This window comes from Triplophysa dalaica, chromosome 7 (genome assembly GCF_015846415.1).
Source record: "Triplophysa dalaica isolate WHDGS20190420 chromosome 7, ASM1584641v1, whole genome shotgun sequence".
NCBI lineage: Eukaryota > Metazoa > Chordata > Actinopteri > Cypriniformes > Nemacheilidae > Triplophysa > Triplophysa dalaica.
The window spans coordinates 15,199,906-15,220,700 of record NC_079548.1 but is presented as its reverse complement, the minus strand read 5'-3'; the positions used below and the strand labels follow the sequence as shown (position 1 = coordinate 15,220,700).

Below are 20,795 nucleotides of genomic sequence, written 5' to 3'. Positions count from 1 at the left end.
TTAAGCAAGTGTTTACCATTGGTGGTAAACACAGAGGATTCCTCTCATCCCATTGGTTAAGCCAATGCTACATGTTACTATTGGGATCTCTGAATTATGATAATGCCAGTTTTTTTTCTTCTTCTTGTAATTCAACCTACAAATTAGACACCAATTTTTTGGCATATTAATCTAGAATATGAAAAGTATTTTAACAGAAAACGTACACATTTGATTCGGTCCCATAAGAGTTCATGTGTTTCAAAAAGATCCTGTAGAGTTTTCTACTTTATCTGTTAACCTCTAGTAGAGCACCACCATGTGGAATACCAATACAACACACTGTTCATTTGGATGGAAAGGTAGGTCTTTATATCTGGTTATATCTGATAAAAGACCATTTTTGCAAGATGTAATCACCCTAGTCCAAAAGCACTTCCTGTCTCAGATTTCACATTGAAACATTTAAAGACTTAATTAGGCTACATATTTTACAAAAGTGCTTGTGTTAATGTGCTTATTATAAGGGTCTGTACAGTCAATACAATAGGTTACATTGTGACCTTGTCTGTGAAAGCCCAGCTAAAGCCATTTGTGATACTTTTTTCTCCGTTTTTATGGTGTGTGTGAATGTAAAACGTTCTGTGTGTCCTGATTGACAGAACTAGATTTAGCTTGTTTTTCACAGACCGTATGTGACCCTGGATCACAAAACCAGTCTTAAGTAGCACGGGAACATTTGTAGTAAAAGACATAAATACATTATATGGGTCAAAATTATCATTTTTCTTTTATGCCAAAAATCATTAGGATATTAAGTACAGATCATGTACCATGAAGATATTTCTCAAATGTCCTACCTTAAATATATAAAAACTTTATTTTTATGAGTGGATGGCCTCTAGCAGTGCACCTGATTAACAATTTCAAAGGTCATTTTCTCAATATTTAGATTTTTTTCAGATTCCTGAGTTATAAACGGTTGTATCTCAGCCAGATATTATCATATTCTAACAACTCATACATCAATAGAATTTTTTTATTCATCTTTCATTTTTATTCTCCTTCTGCCTTCCCCTCGGGATGCCCATCCCAAGGTAGGAAGAAATTCCACCAGGTCCAGATGATCGACATATATATTACGCCAGAAACAACTGCAGACTGACTGACCATCCCAGCTCCATCTAAGGCAATTCCACCTCCACCCAAGAGAAATACGATGATCGGACCATCCCAGCTCAGACCACTACATCCCCAACCAAGAGCAAAGAAGGACTACTTGTCACATTTATGCTGAAGTTACACTTGGTATTTAATGCTAAACTTACATCACAAACTTTTTCTCCATTAATCAATCATTGGAGTTTGGGTTCCTTGCCACAGCAGTGCAGTGTTGACTTGCTCACCGGGAGACTGCATTTATTTATTTTATTCATTAGATATTATTTATTAAAATGATCTTACTCGTTCTATAAACACCATGCACTGTGCTGTGTTTTAACTTTTCTGTTTTTCCTGTTTGCGCCTGTAAAGCTGCTTTGGAACAATGCACATTGTGAAAAGCGCTATATAAATAAACTTGAATTGAACTTCAGATTATGTAAAAATCTCAATATCTAAAAATCGATTTTTGTCGTCCAGGGTCACATACTTCTAGTGTAAAATTGGAATTGGTTTCACTTTTCTTTTAGTGAATTATGTTGTTCACCAACCTAAAGAAAATCAGTATATACCACCCAATGGTTTGTGCACATAATAGGTTACGTAAAACTCTCTCTTTTTTCTATTTATATATGTATTTAATCCCAGTATTTGGAATGACGAGAAACAAAACGTACGTTTTCTAAATTATAACCACAGAAATCAATCGGTGAATGTAAACATCTGACAGACGGAGCTGTGAGGACGCGCCTGTGGTAAAGGTCAGAAGTCAAGTGAAGTGATGGCCACCAGTGGGCGCTGTTCCTGACAGCCCGTCATTGTTTATTCCAAAATGACGGAAAACAGTGCGTCGCCGGAGGATCCGTGGCTTAAAGTAGGCAAAACTATTGAAATAAATACTGTCGCTGAACTCTCTTAACTGCTTACACTAAAGAGCCCTCGTCAAAGTGTTTCTCTTTATCTGTGTGGGTTTGAAATAGTTGGTTTCACTCTTAGCTCAGCTGGCTAGCAGTCAAGATCAGTAAGTCCCACATGGGCTTAACTTTTAACGTAGCTACTAAAACGCTATTTAGACAACAAATCACAGCAAAACGGGCTCACAGTGTTCTGAGATTAATTTGAGTATTTTTGTAGCTAACGTCAGTATTAGAATGGAAACGACGTGACAGATATGTAGGAGTTTCTGCTAAGCTAACGAGTTTTCTATATCGATTCTTTCTGGGCGTGACTTAAAACTTACAAAATAGCCTTATTGTTACATAGAAAGCATCATATGTAAACTTACAGTGTCTACAAAAACACTCTTATAAAACACTGGGGTTTTATCTCGCGTGGTGAGAAGCCGTATTATGTCCTAACTTGCTGTCTAGAGAACTTGGTTTAAGGGTTTAAAGATGGGGCAACACCTGCAGTTTCTGGCTAACTCATATTCATGTTGAGTACCTTTATAGTAGTATTGCATACGTCGTGTCTTCGAAGACTAATTGGTTTGATCTAATTTATAAAAGAGAGAACCAGCTGTACGTTTTATTTTTCGGAAAAAGACGAGCTGCTGGAGACGGGCAGAGGGGACGGAACTACAGCACGAGCACACAATACATCATCGCATTATCCCTTCGTTGTTTACATTATGCACTAGGCAAAAATTGCCAACAAAACACAGAGTTATGACTTAGTTTGACCTACCGCGTGCAGTTCATGTCCGGCATCTTTTAGCACTGGGACCGCGCCATCTCTTGGTTTCAAACGATTTCCAAATCCAGCATTATATCCAACGTTTATATAACATCATCCATGCCGTGAAAAAACAAACACACCTTAACTTCTCTCACTATTGCAAGAGCAATGAGTTGCAGCTGCAGGCCCACAGTGCAGCCAATCTTGATATCAGATCTTCCTATCGCTCTATGGTTTGTCGAGTGGGCAGGCAATTTCTTTCGCCTTGCAGGGGGGATACTTTTTAGGGAGAATTGCAAACCGGTTCTTCTGGAAAGTTCTTTCAATAAACCGGTTAAAAAAAACCAGTTCATCGGTTCTTTTACATAATGACGTCATTCGCGATGATGTAATTCGTCAAAGTCTGTCATCCCGGCCGGCTGGGATGAAAATACAGTCAACGCATTCAAATATATAAATCAGTAATCATAACTTCTGTCAGTTAAAACATCATCGTCATGATGACACGTTTCTTACATTTACATTAGTAATGGCTAGCCTGACTATGTCCGACTTTGTACTTCCGCTCAATTTCAGTTCGCTTCTGTTCTCAATCTGTTATAGCAAACCAGCTCCCAAATTATCTCAGGCTCCACACCAGCCGTGCAACCAATGAACAAAGGGTGGGCTGAGAACGGTGACGTAGACACTAAGCGCCGAATTTAAGATTGTAGTTTAGGTTAGGGAGATCTAAAATGACAGCGTCCATGGAGACCCGGGATGCTATTCGCTCTGTTGTGGAGAATATTCCCGGCATTTGCCAACTGAAGTCCGAACAAGAAGATTGTTTGGTTCACATTTTGAATGGAGGGGATTTCCTCGGTCCTCTTTTTTATGGTCCTTGGAGTTTAAGAGACAAACGCCTCCCCACGAGACCGTAAACACTTGTCAGTTATGCCCTTCCAGACTCTGTCTACGAAGCGAAGCGAAGTTTGGTATTACCAGGCTGAGTGATGGCATGTTTGCGAACAAATCATTCTTTTGAACCGGTTCTTTTCAGTGAACTGGTCGATCCGGTTCACCAAATCAGACTGAATCGTTCTAAAACAGTTTGCATCTCCACTAAGCACAAATTATTTGAATTGCTCACTTTCTGGCTTGTCTGACAGTCAATCTAACTCGAAATAAACCATTTTATTATTCAGTTACTCCAAAACTGAACTGATCTGGTATGAAAGGAGAACTGATGAGCATGGTTGCAGCCTTTTCAGATTACCAGTACACTGAGCCCGGATGAGCCGATGATACTGCGCAGTTTTAAGTGGTTTAAAAACTTGTAAGACACATGAGATGCGTTATATCATAAAATACATCAACTTAATAAGTGCCATATCACTGTATGTACACAGATCTGCAGCGTTGTATACGTGCATGTCACTGCTAAAGCGGTTCTCGTGTCAAGAACTGGTTGCAACAGCTTTTGGATCACCAGTACAATGAAACCGAGATTTGACGTCCCATTTAAGAACCGATGAGCTGATGAGACTGAGCATTTGTGATTCACTGTGAAGCTGTGAACAGTGTGTGGACAACTGATGCTGTGCTATGCTACCAGTGCACGTGAACTGATGACTTAAATAAGTGGAACAATCTGACGATGCATACGTTTAATTAAATGGCAAAATATGGCAAAAATATGTTTTTCTCTGTGTTTGGTGTGTTATAAGTTGCCCATGCATGTATTAGACACGTAAAATTGCAAAAATTTAAGTGTCGGAACAAAAGATGAATTCTATCTAAAAGCGAATGCTCACCCAGACCTGCCTGAAACGCCTTGTGTAACCACAACCCCACAAATCTACGTCATTTCGTGGTATGATTTGACTAAAACCGCCCAAATGTATACGCAAGTAAGGTGGGCGTACCTGCAATTACAATTGCTTTGGAACCTGATGTTCCAAATATGGTAAGAGGCGTCACATTTCCTAGGGCTTGACATTAAACATTAAACAAAAATGCATGTGCAGTTCATCATGAATAGGCAGGTTACTGACAAAAGACATTAATGTTACATACAGATATATGATTAATGTAATAATGTCATTTTTACACTACCTAAATTTGTTTTGATTTTTCTAAGTTCTGTATTTTTCCTGTTTTACTACACAATAGTCGTATATTTATCCACATGAATTTCTGTAGTATACTATAGTATTTATTACTATCGTAAACTGCAGTAAAATTCTTAGATACTACAGTGTTTGTGAACTTAACTGTAGTATACAGTGTTGATCAATTTACTACAATGGCACTACAATTTTCAATAGCAAATCCTATAGTACACTACAGTATTTTTTGTTCAATTTAACGGGACATTTATTTTGACGGCTCTTCTGGCAGACTTAATTTTTTGTGTGATTGCCGATAGCTTCACTCAAACAGAGAAACGCTCAGGAAATAAACTCTCAGTGGAACTCTCGAGATGAAGTTCACACGCTTGCATTATTCGACCAATTACTATGCACTGGATAACTTGCCAATCATAGCACACCTCGCTCTCAGAGCGATGAGTTTGTAAAAAATCTGGGCGTTTCAGAGATGCGGGGCAAAGAGGAGATACAAACATGCACAGTTTGTGGAAAATACAGCGTTTTTGAACCTTAAATCATGTATACACATTGCATTACATCTAAAACAAACAAAAATATTAGTTTTAGCTGTGTCATATGATTAATATCAAATACATTGATTGAATTATTCATGGATTGTACAGTTTCTGTAAAACGCTGATGAAGATTAATTTATTCATTTTAGGACTTAAATCCGAAACATGTCATCATGACGATGATGTTTTAACTGACAGAAACAACAGAAGTCAAACTATGATTTAAGTCTTAAAATGAATTAATTATTCTTTCTTCAGCGTTTTACAGAAACTGTATGATCCTTGCATACTCCAATATGATTTAGTTTTTATTAAATAAACGTACGTTTCGCCAGATTGTTCCACTTATTTAAGTCCTCAGTTCACGTGCACTGGTAGGATAGCGCAGCTTCTCTGTGAATCACATATTCTCAGTCTCATCAGCTAATTGGTTCTCAAATTGGACGTCAAATCCAGTTCAGTGATCCGAAAGCTGTTGCAACTGGTTTTTGAGTATCAGCTGATAGTGCTCATCAGTTCTCCCTTCACACCAGATCAGTTCAGTATTTGACAAACTGAATAATAAGATGCTTTATTTTGAGTCAGATGGACTGTCAGACACACCAGAAAGTGAGTAGTTCAAAGAATTTGTGATTAAGTACTTAGTGGAGAACCAGATCGACCGGTTCACTGAAAAGAACTGGTTCAGGTGAACGGTTCGAACCAGCAATCACTACCAGTCACTGTATTGTCTTGTTCAGCACATTCTGAGAACATGTCTAAAAAATAACAGGAAAATAAAGAATAAAATATGCCCTCATTTCTACAAGCTGTAAATGAAAGCGGAACAATATAACAATGATTCCTCAATCTGAGAGGTGGGAGAAAGATTATGCATGTAATTCAAATGTCATAGTTTGTGGGTGTCATTTGGGACACATCACAGCAGGGAGTCAGAGGTGTTCTAGATAAAGGTTGTTTGGTCTGTTGATGTTGTTAATTTATCAGCGGTGTCTTGAATGTTCTTCTCTTTCTACATTATCATCATGTCCCAGCAGACAGACGGGACTTTCAGCGACCGCGACTTCGACACCAGTACGTACCTGAACTATATTAAAAATTGCACAGAATTGCAACCTACCAACGATGTTAAATTAAGAATTAAGATGATGTCATAAAATCAACAGTAAATATTTACAGACTTATTCTCCACATCCTTAGATTTCTTTGCAGAGAGCGCTTGCAAAGGAAGTGTGGTTTCAAGAGCCAACAGTATTGGATCCACAAGTGCCTCTTCAGTACCAAATACAGGTAACTAACAACACTACATTCTCCTGTAATGGTCAAAAGACTTTATTTTTCGGTTGAAATAATCCTCAAGAATGACAATACTGTTCTAGTACTTTAACAGTACTAGTGGCAAATTGACTGATTTTATTCCCTTTGATTCAGATGATGAAGACAGTGACAACAGACACGAGACTCCCTATAAGGAGTCATACAAAGACCGGAGGAGACAAGCGCACACTCAAGCTGAGCAGAAACGCAGAGATGCCATAAAGGTATTGGATTTAGCGCTTTCTTTGTAGCAGAAAGTTGAAAGGCATTGTTTTGATCTGCATGTGTATCTGTGTCCATAGAAAGGTTATGATGACCTGCAGTATATAGTGCCTACATGCCAGCAGCAGTCTGAGTTTGCCGTGGCTACACAGAAGATGAGCAAAGCCACGGTCCTGCAGAAAAGTGAGAACCTCAAATCTTCACTAAAAATTTGTAGTTCCTTTTATAGTTCCTTGCTTATCACATGTCCCTGGAATGGAAAAATGTTGCAAACCTTGTGTGCCTGTGTGTTTGTAGCCATCGACTATATTCAGTTTCTCCACAAAGAAAAGAAGAAGCAGGAAGAGGAAGTTTCCACACTGAGGAAGGAGGTGATGGCGTTGAAGATTATGAAAACGTGAGTCTTTGCTTAAACTATGTAGTCAGATAGAGCCCATCGTCAACTGCTTAAAGGGATGGTTCAGCCAAAAATGAAAAGTCTTTCCTCATTTACAAACTTTCTTTCCGCTGCACAACATAAAAGAAGATATTTTGAAGAAAGTTGATAACCAAACAACATTGACTTTCATTGTATGTGACATTTTTCAAATGTTATGCTCTCTCGTGTTCCACAGTAAAAAGAGTCATATACAGGTTTTGACCATCATGAGAAAATAAATAACGAAATAATTTTTACTTGCGTAGGCAAAATATTTTAAGGTGGTCAAACAAAGTGTCTATTTTGCTATTTTGTAGGAACTATGAGCACATTGTGAAGGCGCATCAGAATAACCCTCAGCAGGGCAGCGAGCAGGTTTCCGATCAGGTGAAGTTCAGCGTGTTTCAGAGCATCATGGACTCTTTGTTCCAGTCCTTCAGTGCCTCTGTGTCTGTCAGCAGCTTTCAGGAGCTTTCTGCCTGTGTCTTCAGCTGGATAGAGGAGCACTGCAAGCCAAAGGTACTGATGTTCACACATTTAATTCCTATTAAGTGTAAGTTCACTGACTGACTGTTTTGTGTCGTTGACAGACGCTTAGGGAGTTTGTGGTGACTGTTTTGCGGCAGGTGAACGGGCAGATGTACTGAAGCTCTGGATCTGTCTGCCTCCTCACACCCAGCTTTTATCCCATTGACAAACACAAGAACTGTCTCTCTCACACATACACTATGCAGCAGGGAGTAAGCACACTAATGGATTGGGGTGCATTCTAGAACCCTAAACACTGACTGCATTATGTTTTTCAAACAAGTATTGACCGATTTTGAAATACAGGTATTCTGAGTGATTTCATGCAACAGGTCTGACATTTAGGTGGTAGCTTTTAATGTGCTTTTATTATCTATAACACTAGTCATTGAGGGAACTACATGTATATTTTTCTCTTAACTTCTGGGCTTTCAGAAGCATATTTTTATCAATATCTTAAAGGGTGAGAAGTCGTGAGGAGAAAATGTCTCTGACAGCACTGTTCATTTTGCTGAATACACCTCAGTAGGAAGGTGTAATTATGTTCTAAATTCTGAAAACTAGAGCAGTTTCATCAGTATTTGTAAATTTGTGGATGTAATGCTTCTTCACTGCTCTAATTCAGATCCTGAGTTGTGAAATACATTGCGATACATCTATCAAATTGCTAAATAAGACACCAGACAGAAGTCGTTTCATGAGTAAACATGGTGTGCTGAATTTGTTTATCTTTACCTCATATTTGCATAATTTTCCAAAGCACGACTGCATCCACGTACAGCCTGTCGCTGGAAAGGGGAGCTGAGAGATTTGAAGTTACACTGTGATATATCATCATCATGTACTCTGTTTGTTGAGATCAGTTGTATACGTCTGAAAATCTGCTAAAAACAGCAATCCCACTATCTACTAAGATATATAAGTTCCTCTTTTAAGCCAGTGTCTTTGAGATGTTATGACCAAAGATTGCAGTATCTGTAACCACAATGAAATGACAAACATTTTTGTGTAATATTTGTTAAGCTGTATGACAAGCTTGTGTAGCTTGATTTGCAGTGTTTTATTCTGAATATTTCTTAGTTTTGGGTACTTGTGATCAGTATGTTCTCTTTGCTGTATAAACTATCATTGAATGCACAGTAACAGCTTCATGTGGTTTGACCACCAAATATATATTTATAATTCAATGAATGTTAATCAAACAAAACAACTGAAGTCTACTCAGGACAACAGACATTTTTCTGAGACATAAATAATTTGCTGGAAAAGGGACATCATTTACAAGCCATAATGGAGTGAATGCAAGCCCACAGAAATAAGGCTAAATCATGTTACTAGTCGTGTGCTTTTGCATTTGTGACATCGAGAGAATTTGCTTGAAATATTTTTGTATCAGTATCATTTTTAATTCAAAAATAAATGTTCAAACTTATTTACAACATTTTTGTCTCTCAACATTTATACATAACGTTTTTTTTAACAATGCAGTTCTTTCTGTATCTCAGATTCGTTTCTGTCCTACTTCTGAACCCCTCCAGCTTCGGGTGTCCCAGCAACGGTATCCATGGTATCTGAATTAAATCAGTAGTTCCTACATCAGATGTTGGGTATTGTCACTTTATGGTCCTCATCTGTTTCAATCCCAGCCTCCTCCTGATTGCAAACACAGCAATGAATAAGAAAGCCTCGGTTTAAAAGCATCAACAATAAAAACAGATGCTGTCTTTCAGGCTATTTAGAGATTATAGTTTGCTGCTGCAATGGTCTAATGTTTTTTCTCGGTCTGCATAATATCAGACAAAGACGATATTGTAAGCAATAACTCACCAGAAATTGTTTCTTGCTCTTTGGGTACCCCTCCAAAATAGATCCAATCATATCAGAAACCTGTCAGGAATAAAAATCACAGTGTGACACTATTAATCAGCAAAAACGCAAATCATAAACCTGCAAATATTTGGAATTACCAGTCTCTTCCTTTTCCTCCACTCCTTTACATAAATCTCTCGCTCCTTGTAAACCTGTGGGGTGGGAAATACATTTACCTACACAGTATCTTAAGTGTGAGGTATAAAGATCAGATTTATCTTATTATTAACAAAGTAGGCGGCTGACAACCAGACGCATAAGAACACAGATTCAGACCTTCTCCCTTTCCTCTGGGGTTACATGGTTCGTGGCTGATTGAGTTTTATTCAAGCGCTCTTTGTATTCAGAGCACTCTGCCTGCAGCTCCTGGATCTGGATCTTTACCTCTGCTGTGGTAAAAGAGCTGTTCAGCTCTTTTAGCTCTATGGACAAATAGAGGACCTTGATTTTGATCAAACACCGACTTTGTGTTTATCAAATGAGCATTTAAATATTTCTTAGCAGCACAAAGAAAGAAGCTGAAACTTCACACTGAGCACACACCTGTATCTAGCAGTCTGCAGCTCTGTGAAACGCTTTGTGCTTCAGCATTGAGTTCTGCAATGCGACTGTCCATCTTCTTCAGTTCAGCATCACTTACATCAGCAAACTGAGACTGGGGAGGGACGATAGAGACCGTCACTGATCAACCAACCACATTTGTCTTAAAATGAAGGGTAAATGATCATCATATTATTGGTGGGGGGAACTGGACCAACCTGATCTGCAAAGTATATTTTCTGCTTGCCATACACTTTCTCTCGAATCTTTCCTTCCTGGGCAAGTTGCTCCATGGCTTTGACCACTGCCTAAAATAGGATAAAGTCCTAATATAGAGTAAGGCTTATACAATATTTGAACATATATCCAGTCATACTGCAATATTAAGTGATCGTGGATGCACATTCAACTATTCGTCATGATTAGTTTGATTTCATCAAAAACAAAACATTTTACCGTTTTGCCCAAGCCACACTGTTTCTGTAGGTTGGTAAAGACATCTTGAGCACTATACGGTCTGTTTTTCTCATTCAGGTAAGCGAGGATCTGTGTTACAGCTGTTTGTGAGAAAAAGACGTATAGTTTATGAAAGTCTAACCAAAGCAGTATTAATGACGAATTACGCACCTGAGTTGTCTTTCTTACTCATGGTTTATTTAAGTCAGAAACCTGTCAACGACCAACACTGTACTGTTGTTCACTTCAGTACTTTTCGCGCGTAAAGCTGAATTGTCGGTCTGCCGAATCGGTTACGTCATATCCGTCGTCTGACGCAGGTGGTTAGTGTAGTCATAGAAACACGTAGTTTTTCTTATTTTTCAATTCTTTGAGGAAAAATAAATAGGCTACAGGGTTTCTTGTAACTTATTTAAAAAATGACTTCAGAAAGCTTAATATATATAATTTGGATAAACATTTGTACATGTTTTTATAATTACCCCAATTTAAGTTTTATTTAGCTATAATTGATCAAATATATGTAGATTAAATATATATGATATTGTATCGTTTGATTTCATTACATTGTGGGGGTATTTTTTGTATTTTAATTGTTGTTTTTCAATAGTAAATGTAACAAAATTACCATGCGTCATAAAATGACAAATAACTAATAATAAAGACATTCATTTTTATTTCTCAATTTATTGTCCTGCACATCGAGTTATCATAAAATGATTACAGAGAATGGAAGCAGGCAATACTATACTGAAAAGGAAATGATCTGCCAAATCCAGAACGACTCCTGAAAGGTTCACAAAGAGAGGAAAAAAGTGATTGATAAATGACTGCTGATTTATTTTTAAGTCACAGACAACATCATTAGATGATTCTGATATCATTTTTTTGTTTTGTTTTAACCCTCACTTCATTTTTCTATTTGGATTGCTGGGGAATTATAAACTGACCCCAAACACAGATAATTTTTCTATAGTATGCCACTGACATTCACATTTACATTTTGTAACAAAAAAATAGCCATGAACAACTGAAAAATATTTTTGCATGAAGTATTGATACTAATAAAGAATGAAAGAAAGAGGCTTGTGTCTACAAGCGAATCATCCAACACTTCCCCACACATTGTTTGTCACATTTTATGCATGAATAACACATTAAATATATCAGAGAAACAAACCCTTTTAACACACCAATCCAAGTAAATAATCAAATCTAGGGCTTAACAAACAAACAAAAAATGCCAGAAAATAAGGAGAAAAGAATTGAGTAAAATCACAGCAAATGAGCATATTCCACTCCAATAGATGCTTTATTCTTATAATCTTTATCAAATCGGTGGGACGAAGGAAAACATTGGGGTCTGTAATAAACATACACTGGTACAGCAAGAATTGACAAACTGTACATATGCAGCATCACTTAAGTTGATAAAGAGAAGCTGCTTCATTACACACTTCCAGAATCCTACAATACTTACATTAAAATGTTTTCGTCCTATTAAATTAAATCAAAACCAAATCATATAGATTTGCATTCCGTGCACTATAAATCAGAGAAATCACTCCATAATTTCTAATTTCCAGCAGACACAATGATAAAAGACAGCAATCGTGTGGGACTCATCATCATTGGGTCAGAAAAAACTGAACTTGTGAGGAGGGGTACAGAAAAATGTCAGCATACAAGAAATGAAATAGCAAATGAAACTGCAAATTCGACTATTTAGCAGTTCCATCATACCACAAAAAAAAACCTGGTCATGAAGAAAATCTTTGCACTTTACTGAATGATGGACAATAGTCTACATCTCATACCAGATGAGACATCTCAGTGGCAGAAAGGTGATCCATTTTCTCTGCTGCTACCTGTATCGATCAAAACTGTTACAGGTGTGTTTAAAGAGACAGACACGTGGCAGTTACAGCTAGATGGCTAAGTTTGAGGTAGAGTCCTTCAGACAAATCAATGTACTGCCAGACAAGCCAGGTCAACAGCGGTGGTGAGTTTTAAAGTTTTGTGTTTTTATTCCCTATTTACACGGAGTCAAAAAAGATTAAAACAAAGCTATTGGACAACAGTATACTGTATATTGGCTGTTCAAAACAAAAGCAAACTTTTGAAATGTAGGAAAGAGCTATCGAAATGTAGTAATTCAAGAATTATATAATGATGCAAAAAAGCTAACAGTATGAACTTACACATAAATGTCATTGTGGGTAAAACCTTGGGTCTTGACTACTTTCTCTGTTTCAAACCACATTGCGTCTTAAATTATATGCCAATGAATAAAAGATGATATAATCTTTGGATAAATTGTAATATATGACTTTTTTCTAATTGCATTTCCAATGGCCAACAGACAGAGCCGGTTACAAAATGTGTAGTTAGCATTAAAAAATAAATGCAAGAGAAAACTCAGGTGTCTATGTACGTCAAAGCAAGAAAAACTGACAGCCATTAAAACCCAGTGCTTTAAACAAATCTTAACACGGGAGAAGTCTTTGATCTTAATACATCAATGTTGCTTTATCAGAATCTTCTGTTCAGTGATGTTTTTAGCATGTGACTATGGTTCTCGCAGACTTTTTTATATTTGTATATTATTATGCAGCATTGATGGTGGAATGTCTCATTTGGTCCCGTGTGAATTATCTAAGAAATTATTAATGCTGCCTGCATTAAATAGAAGCTTCAGATACCAAAGACCTATAAGACTCAGCGATTTCAATGTTGTTTGGATGTAGGCTTGGAGTTGACTTTGCTGGTTTATAAGATAGACGAGATTAGTGAATTTGTTTCTATGATTGTTGTCCTATTGCTTGTCTATTAAATAAAAATTAAGTCTTTCGCATGGGAATCTCACACACAAATGAGAGAGGACAAGGAAAGCTCACAGAGCATAATGATGTATTCAAACTAAAAACAAGATTACTTCACAGTGATATCAACTGTAGCCAGTGGAGGAATCCTGGCAACTGGAACATAATATTACATTAAAGCGACCGTTCAGCCAAAAATGAAACCTCATCTTGTAACAAACCTGTTCCCAATTAATTGGAAAAGTGTGGAAAAGAGAGTTAACATTCTTCAAATTTTCTCATAGGGTTCCACTAAACAAAACGACAGGTTTGGAACAACAAGAGGCGAAGTATATTACATATTTTTCATTTTTGGGTGGACAAGCCCTTTAAGGCCCGATTCATATTTCGAGTCTAAAACCACCCAGAAAATGCGTGACGTGCCACTTTCTCTCTTCAAATGACCCGCGATGCACACGCGGCACTCCGAACAGTTGAACTATTTCAATCTTGATGCGACCCCTAAGCGCCGAAAAAATTCGCAAGCAGCGTTGTCCCCTATTTGTGCGCACATCTACATTTAAAATAATGAATATACGCACAGAAAAATACACAAAATGTGAATCGGGCCTAACAGTGCAAAACAAATACTCTGTCTCACTCATTCATAGAATCAAAGATAAAATCTAAAGCATTTCAAAAGACATTCAAACAAACACTGCAAACTTCTACATGGATCAAGGTGCAAGGGTCGGTACATGTACGGGCAAAAACAGACAAGGGAAGTATCTGCAAGCTGGGTGTGTATCACACACAAAAACACACATCTGGCTCACTGTGGCTTCCCCAGCAGATTGGACAGAAAACTGGCTCCCTGGGTAATATTCTGGCCACCCTGGCCTCCTCCCACTGGGTCTAACTGGTTCAGCTCTGACTGATCCAACATCTCAAAGTCTTCTCCATCAAAGTCCAGGTCTGTGTCCAGCTCCGAGCTTGACTGCTTCCGATACCCCCTCTGAGGACCTGCCCTTGGGGCGCTTTCTCTTCGACGACCTTGTGGAGGGCGGGGCGGCAAGGCCCCTGCGATCGCTGCCTGGATCATATTGCTGGCGATGACCCCTGCCAGGTTACTCGTGAGGTCAGAGGAAGTCATAATGGAGCCTAGAGACAGCACAGGGTCAAGATCTTCCTGATCAGAGTCCATCTGGGCATCCAGGTCCAGAAGAGCGGAGGTAGAGCCGCGAGGGCCTGAGAAAGCGGCCGAGTTGAGACTGGGTAGCCCGATGCTGGCATCATCATCATCCTCCAGAAGGGTGGCATCTGGGTTGATGGAGGGGAAGTCTAGAAGCCCACAGGCAAATGATTCTTCTTGATCACTGTGCCTGTCCAGATCTATTAAATGAATTAAAAAACACTGAATATTATTAGTGATTATTAATAGAGAGAAGTAGAGATGCATTATATATAAAAATAATAGTAATCGTTTTAAATATAAAAGCTTTAATAATTTGCTTGTCACTCTTGTCCAGTAAAAGTGTAAAAGATCACATCAGAAAAATCAACATAGTTTGTCTCCAAACATGTCCAAGGTGTCGTACCTTCAGAGCCTTCTGTGAGGGGAGTTTGACCCCTGGAAATGTTAAATGTGCCGTTGTCCATGTATGACACCTCTGCATCCGAGTGTTCAGAGTCAGTCAGGGCCAGTTCCTTAGCAACCATTGCTTCATCAAACTAACGGTGCAAAATATTGAAAGCAGTATAAACATGACATGACAGACCCGTTTAAATAGTAATAAGATATTATTTAATTGCAGATATAATCTAAAGGAGCCGTTTGCACTGAACGCTACAAAGTTTGTCATATTTGGTGCGTAAATCCTTTTTAATTCCATCGAAAAGATTCACACTCAGATACATAATCTTTTCAGTTTTATAACACACATGGATGATCACAATAAAGATTAGATATTCTTATTTCCTGTCTTTATTAGGGATGTAAGGATTCACAGTGAGCCCTTGAAAATGTATTATAATGTCTGACCATTAAAGTCTATTGAGATGAATCGCAAATACATGTTTTGAACAGCGGGGGCATCTGTGATTTCAAACTCTGAAAACAGTCTCACCATGGGACAGAAAGCAGCCAGTTCCTCCTCACTGTCACTGGCTTCATCTGAGGCTCCTCTCTTGATGGGTTTACGGAGAACTACAAACACAGAAAGAATAAATGTCAACATTTTATCTTTTATGTGGTTTGTTAAACTGTCCAGATTTAACTTCTGGGCTGGGTTTACAGAAACCTTCGTATAACTACGTCGTTCTTAAGAATATATCCCTACCAAGGTATAACTTAAGATATAACCTAAGAATGAGGTAGCGTTAAGACGGTTTCGGGAAACCCAGCCCTGTTAAGTTTTCACACTTGTTGTCATTGTTTAAGTTGTCATTGTTTGAGTTTTAAAACACACAGCAGAAATTGCCCTTAGCATGACCATCATAATCTTACTGTACTTACACTGGTTATCTATAGGCTTGGACATCATGTATCCTTTGGAGCTGTAATCCAGCCACTGCATGGCAGGTTCTAGCTTCACACATGCATGCTCCCACAGCCGATAATACAACGCCAATGGGCAAAACAACACACCCAGCACTGAGAGAGTAAGGCAGAGTCAATGTTTAACAGCTATTATGGCAATGAATATGATGATTAGCCCTTGATGGATTTCTGCTACTTACAAGCCACATATGAAAGCACCAGTCCAGGGATGTGGCGCCCCACCATGGCCAGTATTGTGAACAGACCACAAACCAGTATGCAAAACTACAGACATAAACATCATAATTAGTATGGACATGATAACATAATTATATCATTATAACAAGCTGAATTTTGACAGTGATTCTGGATAGAAAGGAGTGAGAATACCTTTCCTGGACTATGCCGTTTGAACTGCACAATATCTGTAGCACAGGAAGACCCTGTAACCCATAGTTTAGCCATGTGGTGGCATAGCTCAGCCACACTTAAAGTCCCAGGCTGCATCAGACCCCAGCTGCCAGCAGATCAGGAAAGAGCAGAATATATTGCATTAGTTCAGTTCTTAGCAACACCTACTAAAAACAGAAGATTTACAGGTACTTACCTTTCATTTTCACCCTCATCCTGCCTTTTAACTGTAAGAAGCAAATATATATATTTTAGATGTGTGTTAAGGATCATTCTCTGGATTATTAGACACTAAAATATACAGCATCTTAAAAACAGCTGTTCAGTCAGGGTAAATAGGACATTGGGAATACAGTACAGCTGCAAAGAGAAACACCTCTTAGACTATGACAGTGAAAAGTTAGAAGACTCATTTGTTTTAAGGAGGCAGCGAAATGAAAATTCTTGGCCAAAGCTGAATAAAAATTAAACACTTGGCTGAAGACCGAACACGGCTTTTGTATTTCTTAGCCAATTTTTCGCTATTGGTCAAACGAATGGTCGAAATGTGCTTTTTATATTTTGTCTTGCTTTTCAATATAATACAATATAATTTAAAATCAAGTATGCTATATTAAAAAAAAATTAGCCCTCTCCCTTCTTGAATAGCCTATATTAGGCCTATAACTGACTTTCCTGTAGCTCAGAGGTAAGAGCATTGCATTAACAACGCAAGGTTGTGGGTTCGATCCCAGGGGATTGCAAATACCTATGTAAAATGTATAGGATAAAGCAATGTAAGTCACTTTGGATAAAAGCGTCTGCCTAATGCCTAAATGTAAATGTAAACTGACTCATGAAAGAATTTATTGTACTCTGTTACCCCTACAACGAAACACTTTATTGAAAAGTGTTATTCAACATTATAAACTAAAAATATGAATAAACGAAAATTATTATTATAGGTTACACTGCAAAATTATGTAAAGAAAACAACACCCATGCAAGTAAGTTTGACCGACAACCATCGCTCCTGAAGTACACAAGTTACCGACCTGTAAACACGCTTTCATTCAGAAATGTACTGGTTTCTGCATGATCATTTCACATGTCATGCTTTTTTTTGCTATTTTCTGACTAATATTTTCGGTTGCCAATAAAAATAAGTCCTAGTTTATTACCATTTGCTAAATTAGCTTTTCACAGCTTCGAAAAGGGTTCACACTTTTTCATACAATAGCATTTCTTATAAGATTCATTTGAGACTTGAATTCAGGTCTTAAGCACATGTTTTTTTCTGTACTTTCTGATGCTACATAGATTTTACTGCGACTCAAATAAGATGTTGACACAGCCAACTAAATACAAAACATACAAAACTGCATAGATTTGTTAATACTGTGCACAGTACAATAAACTGAAAATAAACTTAGATGATAACTTATAGGAGCTATGTGAATAAAGGAAAGAAAACTTAAGAGGGTGACAGCACAAGGGAAAAGATGTGTTTGAATTGTAGTCAGTACAATTAATTGAGAAAGGAGGGATATCATTTTAGACGTTTTAGACACCGCAGCTTTAGCAATGGTAACAGAGTATTAAAGGTCATATTTGTAAATGTAATGTTCACCTTTGATCTTGGACCAGATTTTTTTCCTCCAGGTGTCAACACAAACAGCGAGAGCCAGACCTGTTGCCAAGAGAAAGAGCAACCTCAAAGAGCTCAAAGCAAAAAACCTACAAGAAACATGAAGAAAATGTAGTTATGAGAATAACAATTTTCCAATATTGTTTCATCACTGCAAAGCGCCTAATACTGAAACACTAGCTCTGTTTTGGAAACTCAGACGATGACACCTGTCATGCATCTATCATTCAGAATAAAAAAGGAAAGGATCGCTCCACAGGTGTTTCCGGTCTAACTCTCTTTCTGTGTAAATCTAGACACTCGCTCCATGTGATGGGGCTGAGTGTGAGGACGAGGCTTTTCACAGTATGGCTAATTACCGGCCAGTGCCATATAACTTGACCAAAAGGTGAGCCACCGTGAGACCAGGCTGAAGTCTAATGATCTCCAGATTAACACCAGAACCACGTGACCTGTCAAAACGAAGTAAAGATGAACTTTGGAATATTCTAAGATAGAGGTGATAGGCTAGTTTGTATGTCTGAATGTTTATGTGATGTGATATAATAAAAAAATTCTTGACAATCTAACCCGACACTAATCTCAAATAAGTAATGTGGTCGATTTTCCTACAGTTTTCACCCTAATGACTCAAACACAAAATGCTTTTTGGCCAAGTATGGACCAGCATGTCTTCTCCAGATAACAATACTCATTGCATTCAGTCTCCACCTTCAAAGACAAATGACAGAAACATCATGAACCGTGTTCCTCCGCTGCTCGCTGAGGCAAATAAAAGAAGATAATAAGATCAGAGGGAATAAATAAGTGAATGAACATTGCATGCCTGAACATGAAAGAGAGAGAAACACTCAATCTCCCCAGCACACCCGGAACTCCAGAAGCATCTTTAATATCTGCGCGTGTGATTTCATACCAATCCTTAAGCATTTCAGATGCATAAAAGGCGTGTTAAGCTTTGTCCATGGATCATGTGACCATGTGTGCACCAAAAGCACATGCATTCCTATCTTAGACTGGCAAATGTCATTACAATAGGAATCAACAGTACGTCCAGGCAGGGTTCAGTTCAGGCCCAACCAACCGGTTTGGGAACAAAATTGACAGTATTATTAGCAACATTAATATGAGCTAGGTAAATTAAGATGGGTTTATAAATAAGTGTATAGTGTGTGCTAAATGGCAGCACAGGCAACAACATCAACTGCAAATACTCCTCTACATTACCATAGCAACCATTGGGTGAATTAATTCACAAAGTCTTGCATGCACACAGCATGTGTTTACAGTAGCACTACGCAGAACTCGATGTCTAAATTTAGACACTCAGCCCGGCTATCCATCGGTTTCTTTCTTTAAATTAAAAGAGCAAGTCTGGCACATACACTCTGAAAAACAAGTAGATCATTCTCACTGATTATTATTATTATGTCAATGGAGTTACAACTTGAAGCACTGGGTGGTAAACAAAAACAGATAAAGAGATAAAGCTCACCAGAAGACGAGATTAGCGAACGTGTAAAGTAAGACGCTATGAATGGGTCTTTCCCACAGTAATACAGACTGCAGATAGGTGAGTAGGCGTTCATGCGGTCCTAACTGCTCCAGCAGCATGGCTTTCACCGCGCATTCCTGCTCCCGGTCCCCGCCGGAGCACGAGCCGCTCCGGAGGCCGACCCTCGAACGTAGCGTTCCGGAGACACCGCTCCCCTCGGCCACGTCTTCCGTGTCACGCTTATCTGACATACTTACGAGTGTTTAATAGATGATACAGCAAAAAAAAACAGCAAAGTGAGGATTTAACCGAGATTTAGATGATTCGGACGTATATGTCGCTTGCTTGCTAGCTTTTAGCCAGAAGCCGCTCAGGACAGGACGGTGGCAGCGGGCAGACCTCGTGCGTTCAAGAATCTAACGTTACCGCTGAGCGAACGGGAAACAAAATCCATTATAGAGTCTAATGTCTGTGTTTTGAAGTTTCGACGCAGTATCTCTTTATTGTTTAGTCTTTGCCACTGTCATGTGGTTTGTTTTTGTCTTGTAACGACAGAGAGGGTGGAGGACGGGCTTGATCTGACCAATGGCATCAGGATTATCGTTAGGGCTGAATAACAACCAGCATAGCCACAAATGTCTCCAACAATCATACAATTCTTACCAGTAAAGTTTTTTTATTAAAGAGTCTCATTGGCACAGATTCACTTTTCAAACAGTAGTTTGATTAAAAAACGGTTGCCATAGTGATGGTAATAGTAGACTCATTTGTCAACGTGCCGTATAACATAATGGAAAGCTCAACACAATAAGCTATTATTTTGTGAACAACAATTTGCAAGAAGTAATGCCGTAACAACAGTTAATTGCATAGCAAATTGTGTTGTATTTGTTGCTAGACATTTGTGAATTTAAGGACTATTCAGGCCTGGTTCAGATGACAGCAAACTGTGAGCTGTATTTTCTTGACACCGCGTGCCCATTTCCTCTGCGTAAGTTTCGCGCAGCTTTGAAGTTGTTGCGTTCAATATTTGCTCCGTCTATCATTACGTGATTACTTATACAGCAGTGCATTGTTTTTTTTCACTTTATATTATTCGTTCTTTCTTTTC

The 20,795-nt window shown here is 38.3% G+C and overlaps 3 protein-coding genes across 4 annotated transcripts; 1 reads left to right on the top strand and 2 right to left on the bottom strand.

The window, feature by feature from the left end:
- The first annotated feature begins 1,934 nt into the window (after window positions 1–1,934).
- Window positions 1,935–9,387, top strand: mlx (MAX dimerization protein MLX). 2 transcript variants are annotated; one of them, XM_056753701.1, is made up of 8 exons: window positions 1,935–2,014; window positions 6,496–6,535; window positions 6,662–6,751; window positions 6,893–7,002; window positions 7,081–7,183; window positions 7,298–7,397; window positions 7,736–7,937; window positions 8,009–9,387. In XM_056753701.1, exons 1-8 carry the CDS (start codon window positions 1,973–1,975, stop codon window positions 8,063–8,065), a joined length of 744 nt encoding a protein of 247 aa, XP_056609679.1. In that variant the 5' UTR covers window positions 1,935–1,972; the 3' UTR covers window positions 8,066–9,387. The 2 variants fall into 2 exon arrangements, with proteins under 2 accessions (XP_056609679.1, XP_056609680.1); XM_056753702.1 differs by having other exon boundaries at window positions 1,967–2,014; window positions 6,499–6,535.
- psmc3ip (PSMC3 interacting protein) lies at window positions 9,329–11,184 on the bottom strand. The gene is made up of 8 exons (XM_056753703.1): window positions 10,983–11,184; window positions 10,812–10,912; window positions 10,574–10,663; window positions 10,359–10,470; window positions 10,092–10,237; window positions 9,914–9,967; window positions 9,774–9,833; window positions 9,329–9,599 (listed from the first exon to the last, which is right to left on the bottom strand). The coding sequence occupies exons 1-8, from the start codon at window positions 11,002–11,004 to the stop codon at window positions 9,543–9,545; spliced, it is 642 nt and encodes a 213-aa protein (XP_056609681.1). The 5' UTR covers window positions 11,005–11,184; the 3' UTR covers window positions 9,329–9,542.
- A 920-nt stretch (window positions 11,185–12,104) lies between these two features.
- retreg3 (reticulophagy regulator family member 3) lies at window positions 12,105–20,240 on the bottom strand. The gene is made up of 9 exons (XM_056753536.1): window positions 19,685–20,240; window positions 18,172–18,278; window positions 16,759–16,789; window positions 16,542–16,668; window positions 16,352–16,436; window positions 16,128–16,265; window positions 15,739–15,818; window positions 15,211–15,343; window positions 12,105–15,004 (listed from the first exon to the last, which is right to left on the bottom strand). Exons 1-9 carry the CDS (start codon window positions 19,933–19,935, stop codon window positions 14,445–14,447), a joined length of 1,512 nt encoding a protein of 503 aa, XP_056609514.1. The 5' UTR covers window positions 19,936–20,240; the 3' UTR covers window positions 12,105–14,444.
- Between the last annotated feature and the right edge of the window lie 555 nt (window positions 20,241–20,795).

What these genes read in the sequence shown, in the direction of transcription:
- mlx (XM_056753701.1), top strand. Translation starts at nt 1,973, where the DNA reads ATGACGGAAAACAGTGCGTCGCCGGAGGATCCGTGGCTTAAA. An exon ending in CTCTTCAGTACCAAATACAG is followed by an intron (nt 6,752 to 6,892) that starts GTAACTAACAAC and finishes CCTTTGATTCAG; the next exon opens with ATGATGAAGACAGTGACAAC. An exon ending in AACGCAGAGATGCCATAAAG is followed by an intron (nt 7,003 to 7,080) that starts GTATTGGATTTA and finishes CTGTGTCCATAG; the next exon opens with AAAGGTTATGATGACCTGCA.
- psmc3ip (XM_056753703.1), bottom strand. Translation starts at nt 11,004, where the DNA reads ATGAGTAAGAAAGACAACTCAG. An exon ending in CTGCAGACTGCTAGATACAG is followed by an intron (nt 10,238 to 10,358) that starts GTGTGTGCTCAG and finishes ATTTGTCCATAG; the next exon opens with AGCTAAAAGAGCTGAACAGC. An exon ending in CCCCAGAGGAAAGGGAGAAG is followed by an intron (nt 9,968 to 10,091) that starts GTCTGAATCTGT and finishes CCCACCCCACAG; the next exon opens with GTTTACAAGGAGCGAGAGAT.
- retreg3 (XM_056753536.1), bottom strand. Translation starts at nt 19,935, where the DNA reads ATGTCAGATAAGCGTGACACGGAAGACGTGGCCGAGGGGAGCGGTGTC. An exon ending in AACGGCATAGTCCAGGAAAG is followed by an intron (nt 16,437 to 16,541) that starts GTATTCTCACTC and finishes TTATGTCTGTAG; the next exon opens with TTTTGCATACTGGTTTGTGG. An exon ending in GGTGCTTTCATATGTGGCTT is followed by an intron (nt 16,266 to 16,351) that starts GTAAGTAGCAGA and finishes TTACTCTCTCAG; the next exon opens with TGCTGGGTGTGTTGTTTTGC.